This window comes from Lissotriton helveticus, chromosome 5_1, assembly GCF_964261635.1.
Source record: "Lissotriton helveticus chromosome 5_1, aLisHel1.1, whole genome shotgun sequence".
Taxonomy (NCBI): domain Eukaryota; kingdom Metazoa; phylum Chordata; class Amphibia; order Caudata; family Salamandridae; genus Lissotriton; species Lissotriton helveticus.
The window spans coordinates 138,301,369-138,324,399 of NC_136065.1; the positions used below are offsets into that span (position 1 = coordinate 138,301,369).

The following is a 23,031-nucleotide window of genomic DNA, read 5'->3' on the forward strand; positions in this document are numbered from 1 at the left end:
TAATAACTGCGTCAGCCCGTGCCTGAGATGCATCATCAGAGCTGTGTGAATAATAACTGCGTCAGCCCCGTGCCTGAGGTGCATCATCAGAGCTGTGTGAATAATAACAGCTGTGAGCCCCTGCCTGAGGTGCATCATCAGAGCTGTGTGAATAATAACTGCGTCAGCCCCGTGCCTGAGGTGCATCATCAGAGCTGTGTGAATAATAACAGCTGTGAGCCCCTGCCTGAGGTGCATCAACAGAGCTGGGTGAATAACTGCGTCAGCCCCGTGCCTGAGGTGCATCATCAGAGCTGTGTGAATAACTGCGTCAGCCCCGTGCCTGAGGTGCATCATCAGAGCTGTGAATAACTGCGTCAGCCCCGTGCCTGAGGTGCATCATCAGAGCTGCGTGAATAACTGCGCCAGCCCCGTGCCCGAGGTGCATCATCAGAGCTGTGTGAATAACTGCGCCAGCCCCGTGCCCGAGGTGCATCATCAGAGCTGTGTGAATAACTGCGTCAGCCCCGTGCCCGAGGTGCATCATCAGAGCTGTGTGAATAACTGCGTCAGCCCCATGCCGAGCTCGACTGCAGCCGATACTTACATCCAGAAACTTAACTTTCTGTGCACCTACCCACACCAAAATATTAACCAACAGTGAAGCCCTGCACTCACACCCCACAAAACAGCATTGCTCATTTAGAAGACGGACACACATTGAATTTCGAGCTTCTTCTGCGGTGATGGTAATTTCTATAAATTACTATTGAATCCTGGTTTTCTACTCCCACTTTGATAGACCACCATCAATCACGTGGACCCAGATCGCTGTCCCCGATAACCCCCATGTCGTCGCTTTCCCTGTGCCACCCGGCCTGAGCCTCCTCTGCAGTTACCTGGGGTGAGGCGTCGCTCCCCAACGAAAGGCAGAGGCGGTGGTGTTCCATGAGGCTGTTCCTCGCCGTGGGACATCGGACCGCACCGCTGTGGGAAATGTCCCCCAGGGTACCCAAGCAGCGGGACGCACCTCCTGCGCTTAGGGGACTGGGAGCTAAGCAGGGCCTCGAACTCCATGGGCCGCTTTAGAGTGGCACCGCATGCCGCTTACACCGAGCCCCTGGGCAACGAGAGGACGGGTAGACGGCCGGACACAGTCAAGGGAGCTAACGGAGATAAATCCCCACGCAGCCCACCGCCGCCCTGAGCAGCACTTTCACACTTTCACGAAGAAACAGCAATGGCGTCTCTCTCCCAGGAGCCTGCCAACCATCTTCGATTGCTCTGCCATTACATTTGGGGCTTCCGTTGGGACTGAGAGCCGCTCGCACCAGCCAGTGACAGGGAGAGGAATGCCCTGTGCGCCGGGTGCCACGCGCAGCGCATCTGTCAGCGGGGCACAGGGGGCGCCTCCGGGATCCAAGCATGCTACCTTCCGTGTAGCCGGCCAGGAAGAGAGCAGTTATCGGCGCACGGTGGAGACGCTGGCGCCGTGAGCGATCCAAAACTAAAATGGAGACCGACTCATGCGCGCGACCAAATCCTATGCGTGCGTGGCCAGCTCTTGTCTCTCCCTCTCCCATTCACAATGCTGCGCGCGTGCACAGCTCTCGTCTCCTCTTGTCGGATTTTGTCGGCTGAAACGATCACTATAGTTCTCTGGCGAGAACGCGTTTCTCTCCGAGACCTAAAAAGGAGAAATTCAAAATGTTCACATTTGCTCAAGTTAGTTGCGTGTTTCTTCCATGGCCCATTGTAGTTTTCCCTAGGTTAGTCTAACTGTGCATGTTGTAGGCGTCATTTTCCTTTGCCCCCATTACTATTTAAACACATTTTGCGCCACATTTCGTGCTCTGTTCTTTTCCTGGGATATAGTCTGAACACCACAGCTCTGCAGCCATGGTAGGAGGAGAGACCATGCCAGTATCTGGGGAGTTGTCCAGTCCACTGGTGTCAGCCAATTCCTCATACCCGTCCATTTTGGGGTCTAGCGGCCCCTCCTAATCTTCCCCAAGTCATATCCTAAAGGCAGGGGCACAGCTTCAGGGAGGTGGGTTGGGGGGTTACACCCCCCTAATAAATGTATTTGTTGGTAAATTATTGAGTACAGGTACTTTGAGTCGGGTATGGTGAGGTGTCTGTCGGACTTTTAACATTATATTGTTGGGACATCTAAAGCTCACCTCCCCTCCCCCCCAATCTTACTGACCAAGCTATGCCCCTGCCTATAGGAAAGGGGCTCAGGCTAGATCTGGAGGGTAAGGCTCCATTTGGCACAGGAGTCTGAGTACGGGATAAAAATAGAGAGGGCGGCACCAGGGTTAGGAAGGATTGAGGTTGTACAAACCGGCAACGTTCCGGACCCATCCATGGGTCCAAGGGAACTGACTGGCTCCGGGGGCGGATCCGCAATAACATCCTGCCCCCTCCTATGAACATGTCTGATGTCCACGACCTTATGGCCAATTATAACCGCTAAGTGACAAATATATTAGACTCAGTGGCGCCACTACAGCTAAAAAGACTGTTCTCCAAGGTCTCCAAACCATGGTTGAAAGAAGGAATTTAAGACTTGTGGAAAGACTGTGGCAATCCTATCCCTCCCTTGAACGACTCTACCATCTGAGATTCATAAGAAGCATCTACAACACAAGCAACAGATGCTCAAAGCCACCTTCTTCAGAAATCAACTAGAGAAAGCAAAATAAATTCCAAGAAAACTGTTCGAACCCATCAAGCTAACAGTCATCCTTATCTCTCCTCACTGGGTTGGAGGGACACAGCCGAACTGCGAAGAATGAATATGCTACTTACCAGTATGCATCTGTTCTTGGCAAGTAGGGCTGCTGACATTCATATCTATAGCATAGATCGCCGCCTAGTGTTGGGTCCGGATGATTGCACATTGTTGTCCTGGAAGAGTCTTCGAAGTATCACAAGATATGTGGCTCCTCCCCTGGACTACAGTGCACATGGGCATCAACTCCATCCCCAGATTGTTTTTAGCCATTGTGGCGAAGATGGAGTGTAACAGTGTGAGCGATGGCCATGCTAAGAGTAAGTGTAAGTTCTGCAGCCGCTACAGGCGCCGGGGAGTAGGGCGGGCGATATGAATGTCAGCAGCCCTACATGCCAAGAACAGATGCATACTGGTAAGTAGCATATTCAGTTCGAGGCATGTGGGCTGCTGAATTCATATCTATAGAATAGAATATATAGCTGTCTCTCCATCATAGGCGGCCGCCTGTGCCAGCTGCAGATGTCTGAAAAAGTGTCTTTAGAGCAGCCTGCCCTACAGCTGCTTGGAGTGCACATCTACACAGTAGTGTTTAGTAAATGTGTGTGGGGTAGACCACGTGGCTGTTCTACAAATGTCTTCCAAAGGGATATTACCAAGGAAAGCCATGGAGGCCCCCAACTTGCGGGTGGAGTGGGCTCTGGGGGGGACCGTTAAAGTGCGCTTAGCCTTGTGATAGCAAATCTGAATACACTTAACGATCCACCTGGCTATACCCGCTTTGGAAATGGGGTTGCCTTTGTGCTGGGCAGAAAAGGCAACAAAGAGTTGTTGTGTCTTCCTAAAACCCTTTGTCCTATCGATGTAGTACATCAAAGCTCGTTTGACATCGAGAGTGTGGAGCATTCTTTCTGCTACTGTCTCTGGGTTTTGAAAGAACGCGGGCAGCTCAATGGACTGATTGACATGGAACTGCGAAACCACTTTAGGAAGAAATTTAGGGTTAGTGCGCAGCACCACCCTGTTGGAGTGAATTTGTATGAATGGCTCTTGTACAGTGAGCGCCTGTAGCTCACTAACACGTCACAGAGACGTAATGGCAATGAGAAACGCCACTTTCCATGTCAAGAACTGAATCTCACAGGAATGTAGTGGTTCAAAAGGTGGGCCCATCAACCTGGTGAGGACCACATTGAGGTTCCATACAGGAGCTGGCGGGGTCCTGGGAGGGATGACCCGTTTCAGTCCTTCTAGGAAGGCTTTAATGGCAGGCACTCTGAAAACGGAGAGATGCTGCCTGTTTTGGAGATAAGCCGCTATGGCGGATAAGTGTATCCGAATGGAAGCATATGCTAGATTGCATTTGTAAAGATGTAACAAATAACAGATGATGTTGGGAATGGATGCATCTAGCGGGTTGATGTTGTGTTCAGTACAGTAAATGACAAACCGCTTCCATTTCGCTGCATAGCAGGCCCTGGTGGTGGGCTTTCTTACCTCCCGTATGATATCCATGCATTCAGGAGGCAAGTCAAGATAGCCAAATTCTAAGACTTCAGGAGCCAGATCGCCAGGTTGAGCTGTTGCGGGTCTGGATGCTGAATGTCGCCACGGCTCTGCGTCAAAAGCCTGGGTGTGAGGTGCAGCCTTTGACGCGGTACCACGGAGAGTTCTAGAAACGTGGTGTACCATGGTTGGCGTGCCCACGTTGGAGCAACCAGGATGAGTGTCATCGAGTGTTGCTTTAGCTTTCGTGCCACCAGCGGTATGAGAGGTGCTGGGGGAAAAGCGTACGCAAATCTGCCTGACCAGTTCATTCATATCGCATTGCCCTGCGACTGTGGGTGAGGGAACCTGGCGGCAAAGCTTTGGCATTTTGCGTTTTCCCTTGTGGCAAACAGGTCTATCTCTGGATGACCCCACTGCTGGAAGTACGGGCGGAGTACTGATGGATGTATCTCCCACTCGTGCATCTGGTGGCTGTACCTGCTGAGCAGATACGCCATCTGATTGTCCTTGCCCGGGAGGTGTTCCGCCATGAGGAAGATGTTCCTCTGAATGGCCCACTTCCACATGCTCTGAGCCAGATGAGACAACTGCGGAGAGTGTGTACCTCCCTGCTTTTGAATGTAGTACATGGCCGTCATGTTGTCCGTCCGGATCAACACGACTTTGTTGCACAGATGTACTTTGAATGCCTTCAATGCCATTAAGATTGCCATCAGTTCTAGGTAGTTGAAATGCATCTTCTTCTGCTGCGTTGTCCACAGTCCCTGCACCGTGTAGTGGAGCACATGAGCTCCCCATCCCTGGAGAGATGCGTCTGTCGTCAGGATAATCTGTGGCACAGGCTCCTGGAACGGTCGGCCCTTGCAAAGGTTGTGTGGATTCCACCAATGCAGAGAGCTGTATGCCCGACCGGTCACCAACACTGGGTCGTTCAACTGTCCTTGAGCCCGAGTCCACTGATGAGCCAAGCATTCTTGGAGCGGACGCATATGTAGCCTCGCGTGCGGGACTATGAAGATGCAGGAGGCCATCATGCCCATCAACTGCATGAACACTCTTGCAGTAAGCGAGTGTTGCGGTCTGAACTTTTGGATCAGTGACTGAATGCTGTCGATCCTCACAGAATTCGGCTGAGCTGTGGCTGTCAGAGTATCGATCGTCGCACCCAGATATTGCCGCACATGGGCTGGCTGAAGGTGCGACTTGGGATAATTGAGTGAGAATCCCAGATCGTGAAGAAGGTGAATGGTGTGGGACATGTTGGCGGCGCACTGCTGGGCCGACTTTGCTTGGACAAGCCAGTCGTCCAGATAAGGGTAAACGTGAACGTTCTGCCTCCTGAGGTGCGCAGCTACTGTCGCCAGAAATTTTGTGAACACCCTGGGTGCTGTGGTCACCCCGAAAGGCAGGACCTTGAACTGATAATGCCGACCCCGAATAGTGAACCGGAGGTATTTTCTGTGTGATGGATGCAGTGGAATGTGGAAATAGGCATCCTTGAGATCCAAGGTTGCGAGGAAGTCTCCCTGATTGAGCAACGGGAGAACCTGCTGCAGTGTGAGCATATGAAAGTGTTCTGATAGAATGTACTGATTCAGGGGTCTGAGGTCCAGTATGGGTCTAGGGATCCTTCCTTTTTTGGGATTAAGAAGTACAGGGAGTACACTCCCGTGCCTTCTTCCTCCACCGGCACGAGCTCGATTGCCCCTTTTTGCAGCATGTCGAGTACCTCCTGCTGCAATAAGTGCAAATGCTCTGTGGACATAGGACGGTGTTTTGGTGGCATGTTGGGTGGAGTGGATGTTAACTCCAAACAATAACCGAACTGGATAAGTTTCCTGACCCACCTGTCTGTGGTGATGGATTTCCAGACGGGCAGGAACTGCTGGAGTCTCCCCCCGACAGGTGTAGTATGGTCGGGGGGGCAGCGACAGGGCGTCGCTGTTTGTTGGTGGCGGAGGAGCGGGAGATGTTGTTTCCACGACCTCTGCCCTTGGTGCTGTTGCCCCGATAGCCGCCTCTACTCTGCTTGGTGTAAGAGGACTGCGCCCCACCTTTATTGTATTGAGTTTGCTGGGACATCTGGCCTCTGGAAACACCTCTATTGCCTGAGCGACGAAAAGTGCTGCCCCGAAACTGCTGGGACTGGAGAGCCCCCATGGATTTTGCAGTTTCGGTATCCTTTTTTATCTTTTCTAAGGTTGTATCCACCTCAGGACCAAATAACCTATCTGGGTTTACTGGCTGATTGAGGATGGTAGTTTGTATCTCCGGCTTGAAACCGGAGATTCTGAGCCAGGCTTGACGTCTCAACATGACACTGGTGTTAATGGCTCTGGCCGCGGTGTCCGCCACGTCCAGTGCACACTTAATGGAAGCGTTGGAGATAAGCTTCCCTTCCTGAATAAGCATCTCAGCTGCCTCTTTATACTGATCTGGAAGATGTTGTAACAGGGTCTCTAGTGTGTCATAGTGCGCCCTGTCATATCTGGCCAGGAGTGCCTGAGTGTTAGAGATACGCCAGATATTGGCCGCCTGAGCCGCCACCTTCTTCCCTGAAGCCTCCAGCACTTTAGATTCCTTGTCTGGGGGAGGAGCATCACCAGTGGTCTGCGAGTTCGCCCTCTTCCGGGCATTAGAAACGACCAGAGAGTCCAATGGCAACTGGCCTTTGATGTAGGTGGGGTCGCCAGGCGCCGGCCTATATTTTTTCTCAATCCTAGGGTTCCTTAAAAATGTCTGCAGCATGTTTGAGAACCCCTTTCGATAGGGTCAGCGTGGAGCTCCACGCCGTGGTTGTTAGCCGCCCTCTCAAGTAGAGCGTTAAATGCAGCCGAATCCTCAGTAGGAGAGGTCTTGACAGTGTACACCTGAGGGTCCTGGGCAGTTTGCTGATCCCCTGGGTCACCTGCATCTGCCCATGAGTCGTGCTGATCCTCAGGATCAGTGTTGGCAGGAAAACCATACTCCTCGTCATCACCTTCTCCACCCTCCACATCCGAATAGGTGGGAGAGGGTGTAGTCACTCGTGGAGGCGGTGGAGCAAGGGGCTCCACCAGAACTGGGGATTCCCCAGCAGGCTTTTTGCGCTTCAAAGGAATCGTGTAGGACTCCAAAGGCTGGGTTGCCGTGATCTTCCTCTTGTAGAGGGTGAGTTTCCCGGTGTGTGCGTCGATATAGTGTTCCGACTGCTCCTCCACCGAGGGTTGTCGAGGTTTCAAGCTCCCAAGCGACGGAGAAGGCTTCTGCGCCGTGGACACTGGTACGGGCGCTTCGGTGACCGACCGTGGTGCGAACGCCTTTGGTGCTACCTTCGGCGGCAACGTAAACAGGAGTGGCGTCGAAGACTTTGGCGGTGTGGCAGCTGGCTTCGCGGTGGAAGCATCCTTCGGTGCGGCCGCGGAAGCATTGTCCCTGATGCGTTGTAGAGAATCAGACACCTGCTTCGTAAAGGAAGCGGACGGTTTCGTCGATCCGACAGACGTCTTCGGTCCACTAGCGAGTGAAGTCTCGAGCGTCGATGCCTTGTTTTTATGCGGTACAGGATCAGCCTGCTTCTGCGCGCTGTGTCCTCCTTCCGTGCCGACGGTTTCGTGCAGGTGGCCTTGACTACGGGGTGCGGGGCCCCCGTTTTCGGTTCGACGCCCTTGGCCGATTTCGGTTCGACGGCCTTGACCGACTTTGGCTCGGCGCCCTTGGTCGACTTCCCCGGGTCGACAGCCTTTCTCGGCTTCGGCTGCCCCGACGTGTCTGAAGACGAGGAGGCGGCCGGAGGGACAGACGTCTTCTGTTTAGACGGCGTCTCAATTACTTTAGTTTTCGTCGACACTGAAGGTTTCGGTTTCGTTTTAACCAAAGTCGGCTCCGCAGAAGTGTCCGTAGCCGGGCCCGTAGGCGAGGCCGTGGAGCTGGGTGGAAGGTCTTGGGTAAGGCCGTGTGGCGATCCCTCGACCTGAGCCTTAGTAATTGTTCGTTCGGGGCTTAGCTCTTCACACGAGCTATCTTCCGTGGCCCCGTAGGCCTCATTGTCGTCTCCTACCTCGTCGACGTCTTCTGCCTCGACCACCTCGACGTCCGCGTCGTATTTGTAGTCGATCTCCTCCGCCGGAGGGGAAACTTGCAGATGAACTTCCTGCTCGTCTGCTTCTTCTCTGTCGAAGATGTTCACCGGTGCCGGGGCCGACTGCCGGGCCTCTTGGCGCGCCACGCGCCGAAGTCTAATCGTTTTCTTCGATCGAAACCTAGAACAAGCCATACAGTTGGCTTCATCGTGGTCCGGCGACAGGCACTTGTTGCACACAGGGTGGACGTCGATGTGTGGGTACTTCGATCCGCACACAGGACATTTCTTGAACGGGCTCCGTTCCATGATGTCGACGAAAGTCTTGCTGCGTCGACTGGGCCCCGAGTATCGAAGAGCCACGCGACTCCTCTGGACGTCCGACTCGGGAACTGAGCCGGAACAGAGCTGGGACCGAACGCAAAACAATACAGACGGTATAGGAAAAGGCCTTTGGGCCTTAAGAAAAGTCTATATCGATTCCGAACTGGAGATGTCGAATATACATCCGAACCCAATGGCGGAAAAAAACAATCTGGGGATGGAGTCGATGCCCATGCGCACTGTAGTCCAGGGGAGGAGCCACCATTCTCGTGATACTTCGAAGACTCTTCCAGGACAACAATGTGCAATCATCCGGACCCAATACTAGGCGGCGATCTATGCTATAGATATGAATTCAGCAGCCCACATGCCTCGAACTTCGCGGATTTCTTCACAGATAAGACTACTAAAATCAAAGCTGAACTACGCTCTGCCCTTGAGCACTAGTTGTTCAGTCTGCCGAACACCCTCCCTCCTTGGTTGCATGTCACTGTGCCTGCGCAGCCTTGCCCCTCCAAAAACAATGCATCCTGGAGCCTTTTCCAAACCTTGGATGAAAGCATTAGAAGCAAAACGCTGGCTACTCTGAAACTTTCTAATCACTACAACGACACCCTGCCATCAAACCCCTTCTCTGAAATTAGAACCTCCTTACTCCCACTTTGGACTTTGCTTGTCAATGCTTCACTTCAGCAAGGTGCTATTCCGGAATGCCTCAAATCTGGGCAAGTTACCCAGATTCTAAAGAAACCAACTGCTGATCCCTTGGACCTTCATAACTTCCGCCCAATCTCTAAAATCCCCACTTTCGCAAAGCTACTGGAAAAATGTGTGCTCACCCAAATCTGTAACCACATCGATCATTTCCAACTCCTCGACCAATGTCAATCTGGGTCCCGCCCGGGCCATAGTACAGAATCTGCTCTAACTTACATCGTAGATGATGCGCTAAGAATGTTGTATCAAAATGAATCTTGCCTATTGATCCTTCTCGGCCTTTTGTCAGCATTTTATATGTCAAACACGATAACCTAACTGACCTCCTAGAACACAGGATGGGGTTGTCTGGTACTAAAACGGTTCTCCTCATTCCTTCATAACATAGCCCAAAGCTTCAAGGTGAACCAGTCCTTTTCTCATATTCCTCCGGTCACGCTGGGGGTTCCACAGGGTTCTGTGCTCTCACCCACACTCTTCAACCTGTTCGTGGAACCTCTGACAGAAATTTTGAATTCATCCAACATTCACTATCACATGTACGCTGACGATACTCAACTAAACCTGAAGATCACCTCCCTTGAGGACATCAGGTCCCTCAACTAAGTCCTACTGAAAACACAAAGCTGGCTGACACTTAACCACTTGAAGCTAAATGCTCTCAAAATGGAATTCCTCCTAATCGCACCACACAAGCAATCTCCGGTCATAGAACAATGGATGAATCAGATTACTGCTCTAACTGTACGCTGCACCTCTTGGGAATAATGCTAGACAGAAGTCTGAACATGCAGAAGCACATCAGTTCCCTCACCAAAAGGTGCAAACTTTCAACACAGCATCTTAAGGAAAATTAAACCTTTTCCCTTCTCATAACCTAAAGGATGATGTGCAAGCCTTCGTGATCTCAAAGCTGGACTATGGCAGCGCAACCCTTTGCGGCCTTCCTAGAGCGAAGACGGCTCCTCTTAGGGTTGCCCTTAACTTTGATGCGAAGCTCTAAAAAATACAACCATATATCACCAGACCTGCTATCCCTGAACTGGCTTCCATATATGAAACTCTGATACAGTTAAAAATTGCATGCATGGCACACTAAACCATTAATTTCAATACCCCTTAGTACCTAGCTCAAAAACTGGCGCTCTTGTGGTTCGTGAGCCTCGAGAACCACCAGCACCCTCTTGCTCAAACCGCAAAAATTCAAGAAAAGAAAAACCCACAACCTCGCCTTTTCAGGTATTGCACCGAGGACTTGGAACTCCCTACCCAACGAAGTCATGATGAATCCTTCCACTGTCCTCTTCAAAAAGGAAGTCAAAGAGTTTCTGATGAAGACATTTCTGCCTTAGATAGGCTGTTCCATTGGATATTGAGGTCACAGTCGCAGATTTGTGGGCCAGGGCTCCCGAGGATGCCTGGCCCTACAGGACTGTGAATTTTCGTTCTGTTTTTACTGCTTGTATCCCTCATGATGTATAAACTGTAAAGCGCTCTGATACCCTCGGTGGTCATGTTCGCACTATAGAAAACTTTCTAAATAAAAATAAATAAGATTAATGTCACAGAAGGACCACTAACTGTAAGAGTTCTAGCCCTGGTCGTGAGCTCCCCAATCACACTCAACAGGCTGAAAAGACGGACGCTTGCCTCCTTAAGTCATGATATTGTTTGATATAAGATTTTTTTTCCAGCTTTTATCAGCAGCAGCTGCTATCGAATTTGGTGCCAATGAAGGGAAAGAAAAACAGAAAACATATGGATTTATTAAACCATATTGCATAGTAAATCTAGAGCATTATCTGAGAAGTCGAGAGGAACAAGGCAGTTGTTTGTTACTGCACCTCCACACTCACTGGAGGAGGATAGGGCATTCCTAGACAAGTGCTGAGCAGAGGCCCTGTTTCTTAGGGGACAACAAAGCACCAGAAGTAGTTCTTCTGGTATCTAGAGCCAGTGACCAGAAGCCAAAGCTACACAATCTCCATAAAACTTGTCAAATGAAATCTGGAGGTATTGGACAAGAGGAAAAGAGCAGACAAGATAAAGTTCAAGAAAATATTTTCTGAAATTATTTAAATTGCACATTGGCCCACACATCACACATTGACCACATCTGAAGTAGATCTACTAAAGAAAAATTCTCCTTGATAGTTCATGGGGATTGGAGCAGAGCTACCCGCAAGTACTTATTTTTTGGGTGGTGCGTTTAATTGGTTGATTCAATTACAGACTTGTGTTTGAGGCAAGCCTTTTTTTTTTTCTTTCTTTTTGAAAGATGCACTTGAAGCAGAAGATTGCTGTTCTTTCTACATCTGCCTGGTCTGATGAGTTCTGAATACTCGTGAAGGCTACTTTTGTTGGTTCAAGGTTATGGAACTTCGAGACTTAGTGCTCACTATCTTCATATTGCATATGGAAAAACCTCACCCCACAAGGTTTGTTAGAAGGGGTTATTAACAAAGGGTTATTCCATTACCTTGCCCTAGATGTTCCCATGATCATTTTGTTACATGCATCATCTATAAAGCACACTTTTACCCAAAACATGCCTCTGCGCGGAGTTCTAGATGGAAAACATACACTTGCCACAAAAAGAATCCAAATAATATAAAAAGATTGAAGTACCCTTGTTTCTGAAAGATAAATGGTTTGCATCTGAGATGGAAGGTGCGACAAAGCATGTCTTTGGCAATCCTTACTTTGCCTCCCAAATGGAGTTGTAGAAATAGGACAGCGACAGACTAAAAATCTATAATGAAAGCTGGTCATTCAAGAAGACTAGGTAAGGTTAACAATGCACAAGACATTCCAGGGGTCAATCAGTGGCAGCATTTTGCATCACCTGAAGAAGGGCCCACAGGTCTTTGGTAAGACCAAGATAGAGATTTGCTACAGTTAGTCCTGATCAATAACATTTGGGCATTCCATAAGGCACGACTGCCACTGTGTTTAGGAACAGGGACTTTTCAATTACTTAAGGTATGCAGATAGTCCCACTCCCTTTTACCAAAACTGTTGCATGTCCTTGAATCCACCCTCCCGCGGTAGGCAATTATTGGTTTCTTGCCTGCAGAGAGGGTGGCCCTGTTATGTTAAGAACGGGGCTCTGATATGCATTTTCAAATTACCACACACATTTGTAACATAATATTTCACAGACATTCATAAGAGTCTTTTTAGGTAGTGAAACTCTTTACAAACAACAGACATGCAAAATGACAAGTCTTTAGCTGGCTGTTCTTATGCATGACAAAATATTGAGAAAATAAAATTAGAAACATTTCCCTTTAACAACAGTGCTACATGCTGCTGAATATTGAGTTGTACTTGCTTACCTATATATATATATTTACTAACTTCCAGAGAAATACAATGAATATATATATGTAATTTCAGAATGAAATTAAAAGGTAAAGCGGTTAACCACAATATATAAAAGCATATGTAGTTGGTAGCCCAGTAGCATAGACATATCAAGACGGGTGATGGACAGCCTTCCATACAGCAGGAAATTCATAACGCACTCAAACTTTTACGCAAATTAGATCACAAAGACCCTGACAGTATCAGTAACAATATTTTCAAACAAACTACCACCAAATACGACTGTAATAGACAAACCTTCACTAAACAAAAACAATGACAAAAGACTGTGTACTGTAGAAGAGAAAATAGAGAACCACGCAAAATGTGTCTCCTGATACGGAAAAGTACAACAAGGCCATACAAATGACAGAAGTGTAGTGTACATAAGCTAGAAAAAAACATTAGAAACACTTGTGACTTGCTTAATATAAGCAAGTAAGCAAAAGAAATTCAGAACTGAATTCTCTATAATGAATTCTTCGATTTTATCTATTTAAACCTGTTGAAAAAAGTTTTTAAACGGGTGGATTCAGAAAAAATCTAACAATCATAAAAACATCTTGCATGCAAGTAGTTAAACTGTCATGAAGCATAGAGGAGTAAATATAGAAGCCCCCTTAAATGCTCCACATATCCCTTACAGCCACATTAGTACTCACATGTTAATTAATCCCTGGGATCCATTTGGATAGATCAGGTAACACGAAGGAGCCGCAGTAATACCAAGCTTCTCTAGCAATGCCTTATCGGAGTTCAGCACTCGCCTTACCAGAATGTTTTCATATTGAATTAGGTCTAATATCACCTGGGGATGAAAAGACAGCGTGTAAGCGATATGCAAGGCCAAGGCATAGTCTATGTTCCTTTTAAAGTAAAACAATAGCTTTAAAAATGCATGATCTTACATTTGTACCCTGTTAGGCAAAAGAGAGACAATGCTCATACACACTTTACCACCGAGTTAATTAATGCAAAGGACGAAAATGTCAAATTCGAAAAGGAAGCAGTGGAAACCATTTTTGTGTAAGTATTAAGAGTGGCAGGCTCTAATAAATGATACAAATAGCCTTTTATCCTTGTGTCTCACTTAAGTCAACTAAAGTGATAGTGAGTGGCACATTAAAGTGAAACGAAATAACAATATTACATGCATATAAAAGGAAGCCACCCTAGTTCCTACCGAGGAGATATTAACACTTGCTCTTAAATAGGTTCCACCTCTCTCCTTCCGGTGAGCCGCAACAATGTATGAAAAGGACCAGTAAAGAGTTTACACTCATAATCCTATACATTTTTTCTTCTGGAAATCCTTGCTTTAGCTTTTAAACAATATAGCATTTCTTGTTGCATTTTTCAGTTTATTATTAGAACATGAAAGCTTTTCAAATCTATATATATCCTTAATAATAAAATGTTTAATGCGCTCAAACTACAATTTTTTTAAAAAGAATATTACTGAGATATGTTCACAAACTCTTTTGAAACAATAACAAAGGATGCAGCAATTTCAAGTGAAAGTAGGTGTTAATTTCTGCAAGATATTTCCCATTGTCTCTGTTAATCAAGTCTATCAAAAAGCAGCCGGTGCAGGTTCACTGGAATAAAGCAAATTATTTAACAAAATGATTTAAGCAAAAATAAAAACCAACAACAAAATTTTATGTGGACATAAACTATTTTTGAGATATAATTTATTTACATTAGAAATTAATCTTTTTACCTTTCTTATAGAAATTAGAGTATATTTGCAGAAAATGCTCATTGTATATCTTTGAAATTTAAAATCGCAGCTAGACATTGCTTAATATATGGTTAATACCTCATCACCAGACATAGGAGGCTGGCTACGGCTAATGAGTGGCAGAGATCACATGCTATCATAGTGCACATGTAGAAAATCGAAGTTGGGCAGTGTAAGTGTGACACTTCTCAAATAGCATCAGATTTTTTTTTTTTTAGAACTGTCTTGAATTTATTGTTTCACAAAAATATTTCTAATGCCTAACCAAAAGAAAAAATATCAAAGAGGTATATTAATTAAGCAGATCATATTCTCTTCATGATGGAATCCGATGTTGTTGCTCTGGCTGTTGGGCCCTTTTTCAATTTTTTTATGATGTGATTACGTTTTAAAATTTATATAATATGGTGGATATGAAAATGTTAATGTGTGATTACGATAGTAATGTGATTAATTTTGTTTTTAATTTTTGTACTTCAGAGTCACATGGCCTGTGCTTCAAGTTTTAATTATAATGAGCATGTACCTTTTGAGTAATTATTTAAACAATTAAAATTATTCATTGATTGAGGTGGCAAAAATGCCCACAGACCCTTGCTAGAGAAGGTACAATTGCCAGGTGACGCAAGAAATAACTAGAACCACAGTCTCTCACACCAAGCGGTTGGTTTGGCCCATGAGAGAAACCTCTGTTTGACATAATATAGTGTAAAGATGGGAAAGTAAATGCATTTACTGATCAGTGAATTTTTGGTACATTTTATCAAAAGCATGTTACTTTTTTCTCGGTTTCACTTTATCGGTTTACTGCTTACTTATGAATATCATGAGTAGGACTACTACAATTCATCAAGTTGATGAAGTTAAGAGTTTGACTTTTCATGATGAAAGTAACATGTATAAAAAATTATTTATTTTTAAATAATGTGCTTTCAGAAACAAACAAGTTGTTTATTAAATTAAAAATGTCTAACCATTTTGTAGCTTCTCAGAAACCAAACCAGTAAATTACTTGACTCAAATATATTTTTAGTTTAGGGCTGGTAATTTACTATACAACTGAAAGACTTCCTTTAAAAAATTTTTTTAAGTATACAAAGATAAAGCTTTCAAATTCTTAGAACAAAGTAAAAGAAAGGTGGGTGTAGATTATATGTCGAACACAATCACACGGAGCAAGAGAACGACTTAAAACTGTCATATAGCAATGCTAGAATCTCTATTAGGCAATGACCCTGGGAAGTCAAAATAACGATATATAGATTTCAGAGGGGTAGCACATGAAACTATTAGCAACTGGGAATAACGCATTTAAGTGAAGAACCCACAGGCACTACAAAATAGGGTGGGTGCTCTCATTTCCGCTGAAAGCAAGTTTTAAATAGTTCATAACCACTCATCTATAAAAATCTATAAAGATGAACTTCACATTACCAAATTAATATTTGTCACTAGTGATTGTGGAGGGTACTGACAAATGGAAATCTCTTGCCAATCATGTTCAAGTTGTGCAGGAATATGCCACTTCATTTTGCATGCTTTTTCCCCGCATGCAATTACAAAGTTTTGTAACAAAGCATACCATTACCCCGCAATCGTAACAACGACTTGCTCTAGGGAGGGCGCTTGATGTTGGAATAGTATAATTTACTATTCCAACTCCAGTATGCGCAACAGTTGGGAAGGTGTTGGATTCTAAATCCAACACTTTCTGCCCCCTCTGCAAGTCGTTGTTCGGACTTGCGGAGTAATGGTATGTGGCGAAAAGGATTTGTGGTAAACAATGTTTACCGTTGTGCAGTCATGTCGCCAAGCTTCTTGGATCTAAGCAAGTCAGCCCTAGAACACATTATTACAGCAGGGGCTCTTGCTCTCTCCTTACCATGAAGCTAAACTACCCAACATTGTTACTGATGTGTTCGCCACATAGATGCAAGGTCTTAAGCTGATATGTAAGGCACAGAGTTGGACATTTAAATCCTCATTGCCTATGATAAACATTGCACCTTTGTTGGAACTTTACTGTAAACTAAAAAAGGTTCTTACCATCAGTGCCCTATAAAATAACAAAAAAATACATTCAGATGTTTTACCAAAAACACTTCAAATTGTTGTATTTAGTTTAAAACAATCAGTCATTCTGTTAAAAACCAGCAAGGAGTTTGGTCTTGAGCATGTGGCTGCATGGATGCTACCATTGGTGAATTACGCCAAAGCCCAGAGGCTCTTTGCAATAAAGTTATGGGGACCACAAGATTCCATGTTACTAAAACAGAATGTTTCCAGTCTTGGGTTTTTAATTTAATAATATATCAATCTGATATTTTACTCTTATTGGTTCAGCTGAAAATATAACAGGACTAGAACTTTCAGATGCCTTGGGCTCAATAAGTAAAAGTCTATTACAGCACACTGCCAAGGTTGTTAAAGGGCATTGCCAGAGTCACAGGCGAGAGCCTTTAACAACTGGTACGACTCGAAGTCCCACCAAGTATCCAAAAGCTATCAAGCAGAGACAAAGGGAAGAGATTGAGAAGATCAGAGCAAAAGAGAAAATATGAAGCATACATTAAAGAGACTTTTTAGTAGATAACTTTAGAGTGTTTTAAGCACCCCTGGGGAGGAGACATGAACTTTTCTAGTCCTCATTTATACATTAAAAAGAAGCTGGTTACTTGTATTTTGGCATCTGACAATCTAAATGTCGACCAGAGAGGTTTCCAAACACTTTGAGAACACATGCAAGTCATACCCATATTTAAATAACGTATCCAACTGTAGCGTTTGAAGACACAAACCATTTTACAATTTAGTAAACAAAAATATTTTTAACATGATATATACTTTAATAAACTAAAAAGTATTAACAGAAAATGAAAGAGCAAACTATATTTTGTAAAGGCCTTATGACATCATACATTTGCGGGGGAAAAGACCTAATCAAGAATGCCATTTCCTAATTTAGAGTAATTTAATGCAGCCTCTCAATTGATTTGCACAGATACCAGAAATACATTCTGTAGCCTTGGTATTCACCCACCCCAATAGCTTTAAAGGTAAAGGAACAAGAACAAAGTACGACAATAAATGGACGCTACTTATAGGGGGACTGTAGTTAAATACCACTCACAAATACTTTATTACTGGGCAAGCAGCATTACTTGCCATCGTTCTTGGATGTATGTAGCTCAAAATCATAGCCATACATATAGGGCACAACAACGTGATGTTGAGCAGCACAGGTATAAACGAGGTTCCTGTGTGCTGAAACTTGAAAAACAAAAGGTGAAAGGGTTCCTACTGAATTCAATTCTACAAACACTTAGTGCTTTAACATTCTGCAGACAATGTACAGTGCAGCAGCCCGGCTGCTCACAGAGATAAAATCTCTACGCTAAGCATACCGACCACTTATGCTTAAATATCAGTTACACATTTAGGAGTAAACCGCATTCTTTCCTCCTATTCATGCTCAAACACTGGGAATGCTATAAGCTTACAACTAAGTAGGTGTAATGCTAACTGCATTAAAACCAAATAGGATGTCTACCATGAGGAAATGTTGCAATTCTTATGTATTAACATCTAAATTGCAAATTACCATGAGTAACAGGTGGAAGAGGTGTCTAGGCACTTCAAATGTATTAAACAAACCTCGTGCAATACTTGATATGGAGCATAACAATGGTGTTCTGAATAGCAAGAAACACACGTCAGACTGAGGGGCTCCTTCACCAGCGATGTCGGAGGTGAACTATGACTGAAATCAAGAACATTTACAACATGCTACGTTCTGCTAGGGAGTCTGTAGGCATAAAAGGCTCATTCTGGGCATAAAACAAATAAGTGATGCAGCTGCTACTTGTCTACAACATGTTTAAATGAAGTTCATCCCCAGCCACTGCATGTGCCTGAACATTTTGGCACTGAAGGCAAAGTGGGATTTTTCTGACCTGCTCCAAGTCAGCATGGTCTTTATGACCTTAAAAGATGTATTATAGGGCAAACTGCTGCCACCTAGCTAGTGTCACCCTACACAGCTTGTCAGGTACAAGGTATTTTTTTGTATACAAAGTTCTACTAGATTTCTAATAGATCAATTGAGAGTACCCAAAGAAGTAGCCTCAAAACAACTAAATTGTCTAAACTCAATTTTTCGAAAAATTGCTAAAGACTAAATCAAAACAAAACTAAAGCAGAACAAAACAAACACCAGAAACAAATAAAATCAAGATTTCACAAAGTCAAAACAAACTAAGGCAGAAGGGTGTATTCTTTTTCTATATAAATGTATATAAATAATAAATAGCATAAAACAAGGGTACAAAAAACAGTTCACATGAACAAAAATTACTGAGGGAATTAGCCTTTACAAAAATGAATTGTCAATCATTTTTGTAAGAACCCATTTCATGTATTTGAACAAATTGTCATTCAACAAGTAATGATCAACTGCTTAATCCCAATGACACTTAAAGTGGGTTATAGTTGTTGATGTTTCGGTCTTATCTTGTAAGGTATTACAATGACCATCTTCAGGCCCAAAAATATATACGTAGACTGAAGACCCTTAGGGTATGAACTTTCTGTGAGCTCATTATGAATTCGCTCAAAGTGAAGTGGCTCGATTCAATCTGGATAAGGTAACTCAATTACCATCCAGTTTTGTAATATATGCGGAGTAGCGTATTCGTTTATTATTTAATGAGAAAGTGCTCGAGATTTTCGTTGCTTGCGTAGCCGTCACTGACCGGGGGTACTGAATAAAGCAGAAGCCCCTACAAAGCTGTCACCCGACACACCCCAACCCCATAACCTCCAACCAGTGGAACGCACAGACTTTGTACAATGTTGACTCAAGGAGAAGTATTACCAACTATTAAATGTCCTCTTTAGTTCCCTTATCCTTCTTTTGTTATTACTTCGGGCTTCCTTCAAATTCCATTAGATTTTTAAAAGTAACAACAGTGCCTGAATCCCTTCTCCACAAACCTATGATCTTTCTGCTTGGTTCAGACTGTGGATGCCTTAGCTGGTACAAATCTCTATGAAAAATAGAAAGTGCGTAGTGTAGCATTACAGTTAAAATAAGAGCATGGGCTACAGGCGAAGAGCTTAGAGCCGCCAGCAATATATTGAATGATTATGGCTTCAAGGGAGGTTGGGGGGATTTCAATAAGCAGTTGGCACTGTTCACTATATCTGGGGAACAACTGTCCTGGTGCCGGCACAAAAACACACCTTCAAATCCCATTCTTTTGTCTGCAGTCTATTCAACCAGAAAAGAAAACCGAGCGACACAATGAAGTCTAAGAATAGTTAGTAGAAGGTGTGACAACATGCACAGAGAAACCTATACAATTTCTCAAACTTCATAGAGTTGTGTCTCATGCTTCATTTCATGCTGGCTCTTTTGAGGGAGCCAGGACATTTCTTAAGAGAACCTGGACTCCTCACACATCTCACTTGACCCATGCTAAAGGCCCTTCCATTACGCAACATACTGCTGATGTCCACATTGTACCAAAAACATTTAACGTCCAAAAGGATTACCTCTCGTCCAACATAAGAGTCTTTGCTTTCAAACACAATGGCAATGTAGCTGGAGCTCTTTTTGTCAAAGAGAGACAGAACCTCTTCGGAACTAAAAGGGGAGGAAAAGAAGAGAGACAGAGCAAGCATGAGTTTTAAAATACAATTAAACATAAATTAAATTAAATATTTTTGTACAACAGTTTCAAAGACATAGATACAAGGTTGTAATGTTATCTCCTGGGGCATTATTTCGCACTCAATACCTAGTCCCATTTATCCCAGCATAAAAAAATCCCAACATAAACGTAGCCAATTAAAACACAGTAACCTACACGTGGAACTGTCTTGAACAGAGGTTTGCTAAAATCATACAATTTTGCTCTTGAAACAAGTTAGGGTATGCATTTTAACAGTTTTCAAAGCAGATCTCCCAGACAATTATTCTTAAACATACTTAACATTAGTCACTTTATTGGCTCTGAGAATACATTCATAGAATGCAAATTAAATATAAATGTTTTTATATAAGAGTAGTTTGGCATAAAAAAGCACTCTCAATAAATGTTTAAGAGATCTCTAAATGCCATGTTTACCTTCAGTTGTTTGAGTACTGACTTTACCATGCATATTGCATGCATGCTAGAGAAAGGTTCTGAAAGGTCTGGACCCCAGGCTTCGAAATTTCTTAAACCGGATTAATAGAAAAACTGGATACCCCACTCAAATCCTGTCAACAATTGATAAATCAACTTGATGTTTGATACTGGCATGCATCAGTAACAAACATCAAGTTTTTACCCATCTAAATCAAGATAAGAAGCCATATACAATTAATTGTCATCACTTCATTGTACATCACTTCATGCAGCAGTAATCTATTTAATATCAAAATGTTAACATATTGTACATCAAATATTACAATACCATTGTAGAATCTCAACATGCAAAACATGACAAATAAGTCAAGTGTTACTTTCAACATACAATGAAAACTAAATAACATAATATAATGATGGTCCTGCATATTGGTGAATCTCTGCACATGTTGATGATTCAGCAAGACAGCCAGGCGGGGTTCAACAGATAATCATATTAATCATATATCAACCTACGTCAGGTTTATGAAAGGATACAACAGCTCCTGAAGCAAGTTTGGTTCAAATGCTCACTCAATATGGGCTACTTTTTTCAGGACAAAATCAAGTCAAAAGCTAACAAAACTTGAACTATCGTAAACCAGAAGCTCATTGTAAGACCCAGCAAACTGTGCTTCAAGAAACTACTGAAACAGAAGCCCTCCCCAAAAAAATTTGACTGAAGACTGGCCCTTTAGCTGCCCCAACATAAGCAATCAGACTCAGGAAGCTAAGCTCACTTGCTGACAAATTCCACCTAGCAAAAAACTTTATGTACAGAATGTATCTGTGATATTCAAGAGTTTTAAGGCAGCCGGCAGGTGACGAGTACGGCTTTATTTGCCGATAAATATATCAATCCTTTTACTTTGTATCTTACAGCACAGCAACTGTATTTTAAATGATTTTAGACCACAACTATGTCTAATCGTAAACTTTCCCATTATGCATGATTTCAGTCAGGAAAGGGCATGTTTTAGAGGGAACAAGCAAGTAATATACCTAATCATGCTTGATAAAGGCAGTACAAGCCTTGACCTGGTGTTACCAAGTTCCTTTTTTTGTCAGTAGACATTCTTCTAAAAACTTCTAGGCACAGATTAAAAAATAGGGATGCATTTCTCATATGAATGCAAACCGGTGTTCATTATGAGCGAGCGGCTCTACTCAACAGCGAACTGAGCTCTTATTCCTTGACGCAATACCAGTGCTTACTTTCTACCTGTGCAGATTTCACAGTTATCAGCAGGAACCAGAGCCGAGAAAGCGATCTTCGCACAGAATGCCCATAATCTTTAAAAGCCCGCTTCACAGAATAACACCGGAGTGGAAAAGTCTACGGCGGGCAGGAACCGTCAGAAGAGCCTCCCCCTGATGTTTTTCTTCTCATGTTCACACACTCCATAACATGTTCTCAGTTGCTAATCTGGGGCTTTGGTTCGGGCGGTGTTTACTAGCTGGAGAAATATCAATCCACTGTGATGGCAAATAATCCTTTGTAATTTCAGCTCTTGCAAAGTTGAAGTGCTATTATAATGCACAGGAAGGAAACACATTTTGAAACTGCCAATCCTGTACAGAAGCCAAGTTGCAAGCACACAAGGATATTTAACACTTTTAGAAACAAAACACTTTGCCTGTTTGTGGCTGCCTCAGGGAAGGCTTAAAAATCAGCAATGAATGATTAGCCCCAGAGAAGTGACTATGATATACTTTAGGATAACAAGTAGTGCCTACTTCATTTAACTTTCTTCTTCCCTATCTTTCTTTACAAGACATTTTTGTGTGCATTATGTGTAAATTGTTTCTAACGAGCATTCATTCCAAATCTTCACCAAATTAAAATAAAAAGGCAATACAAATTGTTATATCAAGGTTCTTTTATTATTCTTTTCTGAGTGTCAGAATAGATTAACCAATGAGATTAACTAATTGGAGACTCCAGTCTCCACCGACAGACTTACTGTAGAGCTACACATAGTAATTTATGTATTACCCTGCAACGGTTGGCACTGGGTAGTTAAAGGCCGGGCCACGATTCCATAGGAAATTGATTTTTTTGGTTTGCTAATAACTTTGGTGAGGCTTGACAAATCTACACAAAACTTCATTAAAAAAGTCTCATTCACCTCAGCTCCTTTCTTGGAAGTTTCAATGTGATCCATCACCCAGGGGAGGGAAAGAGGGCTGGTCCCAAAGTGAGCTTTCCCCATGAAAATTTCCAAATAGAAAACTGAACAGTGATTCAGAAAAAAAATGCTGAACTGAATTACACCAAATTTGGCTAAAAGCTAGATATATACCCAGAGAGCGTGATTTTTGTGATTTGGTGTAAATCAGTTTAGTAGTTTTTCAGAAATTAGGATTCAAAATGTTTGCACAATTTATCTACGAACTCAAACTACACATTCTGATTGGCTGGTCA

The 23,031-nt window shown here is 43.9% G+C and overlaps 1 protein-coding gene across 1 annotated transcript in view; it reads right to left on the bottom strand.

The window, feature by feature from the left end:
• QSOX2 (quiescin sulfhydryl oxidase 2) overlaps positions 1-23,031 on the bottom strand; it is a 284,089-nt gene that overhangs the window by 116,253 nt on the left and 144,805 nt on the right. The window contains exons 5-6 of the mRNA XM_078641895.1: positions 19,990-20,080; positions 13,355-13,500 (exon numbers count right to left, since the gene is read on the bottom strand). Of these exons, the coding sequence (XP_078498021.1) occupies positions 13,355-13,500; positions 19,990-20,080 (237 nt within the window). The remainder of the gene's footprint in view (positions 1-13,354; positions 13,501-19,989; positions 20,081-23,031) is intronic.